The sequence below is a fragment of the Apium graveolens genome, chromosome 1, assembly GCF_009905375.1.
Source record: "Apium graveolens cultivar Ventura chromosome 1, ASM990537v1, whole genome shotgun sequence".
Lineage (NCBI taxonomy): Eukaryota > Viridiplantae > Streptophyta > Magnoliopsida > Apiales > Apiaceae > Apium > Apium graveolens.
In genome coordinates, this window is record NC_133647.1 from 197,027,368 (window position 1) to 197,034,982 (window position 7,615).

General features: G+C 31.5%; 1 protein-coding gene across 1 annotated transcript; it reads left to right on the forward strand.

The window, feature by feature from the left end:
• Positions 1 to 1,131: 1,131 nt before the first annotated feature.
• LOC141723886 (uncharacterized) lies at positions 1,132 to 1,993 on the forward strand. The gene has a single exon (XM_074525830.1). The coding sequence runs from the start codon at positions 1,241 to 1,243 to the stop codon at positions 1,931 to 1,933; it is 693 nt and encodes a 230-aa protein (XP_074381931.1). The 5' UTR covers positions 1,132 to 1,240; the 3' UTR covers positions 1,934 to 1,993.
• The last annotated feature ends 5,622 nt before the right edge of the window (positions 1,994 to 7,615 follow it).

Genomic DNA, 7,615 nt, shown 5'->3' on the forward strand with positions numbered 1-7,615 from the left:
TTTTCAGTAAAACAGCTTCTGCAGACATCAAATCTCTATGTTTTTCGTTGTTTTCATTATGTTATCATAATAACCTGTCATATGAATAAATAAAACAAGGTGATGGTTTACGGCAAACGGCAAACGATTATTATGATCAAGTGCTATACTTAGAAAGATGAGCCTACATATATTTACACCGAAAAATCCTACTCTATAATCTACGTATGTTGCAATAATCGTTTGTTTTGTAACGAAACCCATGAAAGAAAGAATAAATATGTTTTCCATTTGCCAAAGATTAGTTACTGCTTACTGTTTAGTGTGCCAATACTATTAACAGTCAGGCTCTTCCACTATGTTCTGCTTCTGCTGACAGCTTTTTTTAGATTCTTTAGCTCAACAATAATGAATCATTGCAAAATTACTTGGAAGTAGGAATGAGTTAGTTTTTCAAGTAAAATGCATTCCATTCTTTCCTATTCCAAGGCACTCACTGCTGCAATACCACATGTCCTGTTTTTTTTGCAAGGAAAGGCAAGGCAAGCATAGTTGTTTCATAGAGGACCCTTCCCCCTTACTCAGATTTGAACCCTTATAATCTTGTTGGGACTAAACGAAAGTATAGATCTTTACGACTAGGCTATCCTGAATAGTAAGAAAGTGTCTTCCTTTACTCGGATTCGAACACTTAATCTTGCAGGGACTAAACAGAAGTATAGATCTTTACGACTAGGCTATCCCGAATAGTAAGAAAGTGTCTCCCTTTACTCGGATTCGAACCCTTAATCTTGTAGGGACTAAACGGAAGTATAGATCTTTATGACTAGGCTATTCCGAATAGTAGAAAGTGTCTCCCTTTACTCGGATTCGAACCCGTAATCTTGTCGGGACTAAACGGAAGTATAGATCTTTATGAATAGGCTATCCCGAACAGTAAGAAAGTGTTTGTAACTTGTAAGATCTTCAATGTAAAATTTTTACCACCCTTAAATAAACATAGGCAGAAGCAGAAATCTTGTCTCTAGTTCTCAAGGTGTCCATGTGCTGTTCTTGTAATCTATAACAAAAACTTAAGTCACTTGTTTTGTCTTCACAGGACCACCTGGTTTAAATATTCTCACTGTCTAACAATAACTAACCACAGATAAAAATGACAAGACAATAAGTCAAATATAGTAATGCACTTCCTTCTCCTATAAACTACAACTACTGCAATTAAAACTTAACTTCACAACCTTCTTCCTCACTTTCTAACAAAATGGTTTCTCCAGAGAAAGCTCAAACAGATTCAGCATCAGTCGAGCCTATTTCAAGTCCTCGCATATCGTTCTCGTCTGATTTTCTCGACGAAACCAGTTTCATTCCTAGTATTAAAACTTCTCAAGTTGAGAAAGAGCAGGAAAAGCCACGAGAGAAAACATTCGAGTTTCTGTCAAGCAACAACCATACAATGTTACCAGCTGATGAGCTATTTTTCGAGGGAAAGTTGCTTCCGTACTGGCAAATGCATCACGAGATAAAAAAGATTACTCTCAGATCCGAGGAGGGACCGAAAGCAAAATCAAAGATCGAAGATTTAAATTTAAACAAAGATAGCAGAGGGAGTTGGTTCATTGATGATGATCCTTCTCCCAGGCCACCTTCATGCACAGTTTTATGGAAAGAACTATTACGTCTCAGAAAACAAAGGCCATCTACATTGTCACCATCATCTTCATCATCATCGTCATCATCCTCGGGCTCAGTCGTGGATACGCAAGGCTCAGAAAAAGACGACAGAACAGGGAACAAAGACAAAAATGCGAAAAAGAGCAAGAAGGGATTGGAGAGAACTAGATCAGCAACTATGAGGATCAGACCTGTTGTCAATGTACCAATCTGTACACAAAAGAACAGTGCCCTTCCTCCTCTCTTTTCGTTTAAGAAAGGGAAACTAGAGAAGCTAAAATGAGCAATAATCTGTATCAGTGAAGAGTACATTGTGCAATATCTTCAACTTTCTTCCCTCATTCATGTAGATTTCTTCATTACGATTCTTATTTTTCATGTTTTCATGGTTGCATTTTGTTTGCTTTTCTTTTCGACATAGTCTTATAAATTTATGATTCATGTTTACTTGTTACGGTGAAGTTAACAGATTCTCGTATTAGAGATGAATTTTAACTTTCGGAATATGGGAATATGGAAAAACTAGTCATATGATTTATAGTTTTTACGACGACTATGAGTCGTCGTAGATTGATATTTTGGGATAACTTTATCTAATAGATATTTTTACCACAGTGTTAATAATATTAGTGTAAGATGCAAATGGATTTTTTTTTTTTGCATTTAGCTTTGATGGTGAAGAACTTTGGATTCTGGTCCATGGTTGACCCAAGATCTTAATGACACTGTCAAAATAATTATTTTTTAAGTTAAAACTATGATTTATTTAAATGTATGTATGTATCCGTTTGAACAGAATCCAGGCAGATGGTTAGAGGATCAAGAATGAGTATTGAATATAAATCGGCAGAAGATGAACTGGAAATCACATGTTACTGCTCTCCAATAAGCATGCTCAGGTGGTATAAATTAAATTGTAGACAGTTGCTTCAATTACAAATAAAATGGGAAATTATCGTTTATTTATCCTCAACTAAGTTTACTAAATGTTTTCATATTTACTTAATACTAAAATTATTGTTCTAAAAGACGGAAATCGGGATTGTTCGGTTGAGTAACTTTTCAGTGATTAATTGGATAATCGGTGATTAATCGGATTGACTAATCGGAGCATTAATTGGATGTTTGTAATAAAATAGAAAAAATAATTAATTTATTAATAAATATATTAACTTAAGAAAAAAGTGCAATGATTAATCGGATTAAAAAATCGAATCGACACAGTATATTAAAATGGTTAATCCGGTGATTAATCGGTAATTTATAGAATATAGACTAAAATGAGTTGATTGAGTTGTTATTTCTAAAATTGAATCTCGAAATGCATCCAAATAGTACATGTCATTTGTGATAGGTTATTGTGTAATTATTAATAATCTACCCAGCCTTAACATAAACATAAAATGTAGCTATTTGAATTAAATTTTGATAACCAATTTTATACATCTAACACTATTTAATTGATCAAAATATAAATTCATATAAGGATTGGTTAGCCTCATCATCTTCGGTTACAAAGTGTTTTCTATTCTAAGATGTTTGCAGCTTTATATCTGCAACCGAATTGGTGAACAAAACATGTGAACAACAAGAAGGCTGCGAAGCAACTATAAAGAAGCAAGAAACTTAACAGAAACTACACTAAAAAAAATTAAGTCCCCCTCGTCCAGGGACGGAGCCAGAAGTCGAGATTTGGGGTGGCGAAATTTTTTTCAGAATAATTAATATATATTTTTAATTTATTATATATTAAATAAATTAATAGATAATATTTTTAACAATTTTAATATACAATATATATTTAAATTTTTGTATCTAAATTCATAATTATTGTAAATATCATTAATATTAGTACTAAATTCAAAAAATTATATATTTTTGAAGGGGCGAAAATTGAAAATAATTTTTTTTACTACTAAATATATAAATATGTAATTTTTTTTAAATAAATTTTAAATACTAATTTAATGATTATACCGGAGTTTGGGGTGACGGCCGCACCCGCCGGCCACCCCTTGCCTCCTCTCTGCCCTCATCCATACAACAACCATGCAAGATTATAACATCATATAAATTTTGTTTTAAGCTGATTCTTACAAGCATATCAAAAATTTAACCTAAATTGTATTATTGTTATAACTTTTTAATTAATTTTATTTTGAATTCAAAAAGTAAATTTTTTAAGCTCATTCTTACAACCATATATATGTAAAATTTAACATAGATTGTATTATTATTTTTATATAACTTCTTATATATTTTTATCCTGAATTCATAAACCTACAATAATGAGCACTTACACAGAAATTAAGGTTTGTTAGTACTCATAAAACATTTCTTGATTGCCTGGTTCTCCTACTGAATGTAATATTGCTTTTTACTATTTATTAAGCTATAGTTTTCTCCTATATGTTAATAAAAAATGTGTGATTTTATGTTCTAAGCTCCTGATATGATACTAGTAATTGGTTGGTTAGTGCAATTATCGAACTGTTTTATTATCTAATATATAACTGAAACATGTATTGTTCATTGAGCTGTATATAGCATGAACTCACCTAATCACACTTCATACAGTAAAAACAAGTTGCTAATGATAAAAGGCCATAATTTTCATTGCCAGCTCTGTGTTGCAAGCCGCATTATCCAATCAACATCTTACAAATAGACTCCGCGTAAATTCTGTTAATTTTTTTAGGAATTTTAGTGTTTTCGCTCTGTTCGGATTTCTTTCAACAGTGCACACTGTAATTCATTTATATTTTCAGTCCTTTAATTAACTGAAAACCAAGGATATCGCAGTTTGCAACACTCAAGTCATTACATACTGCAAATATGAGTAGAAACTAACTTGATTAGTTAATGGGCTATTGCAATTCTAGACGGATTCGGAGAGTTTAACTCAATATTACTTGTACTCCAAAGTTATAAATCTATACTTTTACATGTGCTGATATGACGTCTTTCTGTAATTCATTTTGCAGCTAACTGCTTGCTATAATTTTTTCAAATTAATATTGGCGATTTTTTTTGTCAAATTGGGGTGCTTTAAACTTTCTGAAATTATTCTGTATGATTAAGAGGATTCGGGCCTCATTTGGTATTGCTGTTTCAAACAGTTACAATAGCTTTTCAACAACTTTTACATGTGCTGATATGATGTGGCCCTCTTTCTGTAATTCATTTTGCAGCTAACTGCTTGCTATAATTTTTTCAAATTAATATTGGCAATTTTTTTCGTCAAATTGGGTCCTTTAGACATTCTGAAATTATTCTGTATGATTACGAGGATTGAGGCCCCATTTGGTATTGCTGTTTCATACAGCTACAGTAACTTTTTGCTGAAAAGCTGTCAGACAAGTTTGGTAAATTCTAAAAGTTGTTGTCTGTAAAAGCGATGTTAGCAAAAGCATGACCCCTACTTTTGGAAAAAGCTGTTTTCAGTTTTTACAAAAAATAGTTATCAGTTTCACCATCAAACCTTCTCAAAAATATTATTTTTATATATTATATCTCAAAATATGCATAAATTAAAAAAATACCAAACAGTCATCTAATTTTCCTGACAGCACTTTTTCCACTAGCACTTTTTCTCACAGCACAACAGTTTTCAACAACACTCCCAAACGAGACTCAATCAAAGTTTTCCTTCAACACTAGGTGATTTAAGGAAAACTTGTAACTTAACTTGCACGGATAGAAAGTAGAATCAATTAGACAATAGATATACTCCCCCCGTCCCAATTTATTTGTCACTTGTTGCGGTCAAATTGACCGAACTTTGATTTTTTTTTTCATATAGTACGTTATTGAAAATATTTATAAAAATTATATTATTAGAAAGTATGTTTAATCTATTTTAATATGTATTTTTCAAATTTTTAAAATAATAAAAAATAAAATTTTATTTACGATCAAAATTGAGTCAATTTGACTATTAAAAATCATACAAGACAGATAAATAGGGACGGAGAGAGTACAACATAGTAATGTGTGAACAAGGGAAAAACTTCAGGAACACATATTTGTGGGATTTTTTCTGTTAGTTCTCAAGGCGTTAAAAGGTGAATTTTTTCTTAAATATTATTCATTGACCGTAATAGGAAGAGTCGAGAATAGTTGACTTAGATATTAATCATTGACTGTAATAGGAAGAGCGGAGAACATTTTAGAGTTATTGATACGACATCGTTTTGCACTCGGCAAGTAACTATTTAGTCTCTAGAATATTCTTTTGATGGAGAGATTTTAGCTTGATTATTCTTTCCTAGATATTCATTATTGTCCGTTGTGGTCAGAGTCGAGAACCTTCGAGAGTTATCGATACATTAATATTTTGCCCTTTTCAAATAACTATTTGGTCTCTAGAATGTTCCTTTAATGGATAGATTTTAACTTGATTTTTTCCTAGATATTTATCATTGTCCATCATAGGAAGAGTCGAGAATCTTCAAAAATTATCGATACATTAACGTTTTGTACTTGTCAAAATAATTAATTAGTCTCCAGAATGTTCCATAATGAAAAGATTGTAGCTATTTAAGCACTGCAATAACAAATCTGTATCTATCACTTTCTTCAAGCCCATGTTATAGCCTGTGTAAAGATATAACACATCTATAAAAAAATTAGTAGAATAACATATTTTCTCGTTAGTTCTGTGATGCTTTAATTATTCCCCCCGACCTCTACTTTCTTAGTCTGACTGTCTCGATCGCTCGATTTTTTTTGTTCATAACATGTTATTGATCTTTTTTCGGATTTTGCTTTAAGATCTTGACATCGAATTTTTTCTTGGTGATTTTTCCCTTTTAAACTAATTTGTCAAAAGAAACAACACAACTATATCATTTTTTCTTAATGTATGTTTTTCCCGGTACATGATATTGAAAACAAATTTATATAAACTAACTTGAGATGGCTTGTTTCGAGTAATTTTGGCCAAAATCGGCTTATTGAAATATTTCAAATATAAGACTCGACTTGTACGATGACATGTCAAGAATTGAGCAACAATATCCTTTTAACTGCTCATTCATATACTAATGAATCCTATAGAAAAATAATGAAGAAGATGCTCCAAAAACAAAATCCTACATAATCGGGCTTTCCACCAATGCTGCTTCACCCATAGGAGCCTTGCATCCGATAAGAAAAGGTGCGAAGATATGAAGAAAGCTGCGACCGATTGGGTTAATAAATGTAATTTTTTTCATCACGACCAACGAGTTTTCTTGGCTTGGCCATATTTGTCATGCTAGGTTTATAAAACGTAGTTTTGTTACCCCTATGAAAATCTGCACAGATGGGATCGCATACTTTTGATGATCCCACTGATAGCAATCTCATAACTTGTAATATGTTACTATTAGCAAGCTAATTATAATGTGTTTATATATGTGTTGCAAAAATCAATGTTTTATCTATCAGCAAGCTAACAATGATTTTGACAGTTTCATCAGCAAACTTATAGATTCTGCCTGAAATAATTCAAGATATATCAGAGTGGTGTATTTCAAGCAAATGGATAAGAATGAATTTTTGTAAGGACTCTATTATATATTTTATGTGTTTAAATATATTAGAGCTCCTGATTTGTTAAAACTCTTTTGTAAAAGCTGTTTGCTATTTTCTAGAAAGTTGTTAATACTCGATTTATCCTAACAATTTCTTATTTGATTGATAATTAATTTTAAACTAAAGATAGATGTTTTTAAAACCTTTTCTAATCTATCTTATCTTTTGTTTAAACATATTTTTGGATTATCTTAACGTTTGAATTAAAATAAACTAACCGTAAGACTTGGTCAAGATTGGAAGTTGTGTTGTTTATTCGGAAGTTAACTTAATTTTATAAATACTTTTGGATATACTTGCTTTGAGGTTGATCGACAAAGTTTACACCATACGATATGAGAAAATATAACTTGCATTTATTGAATATTCTTTTTCCGAGCTCTAGTTT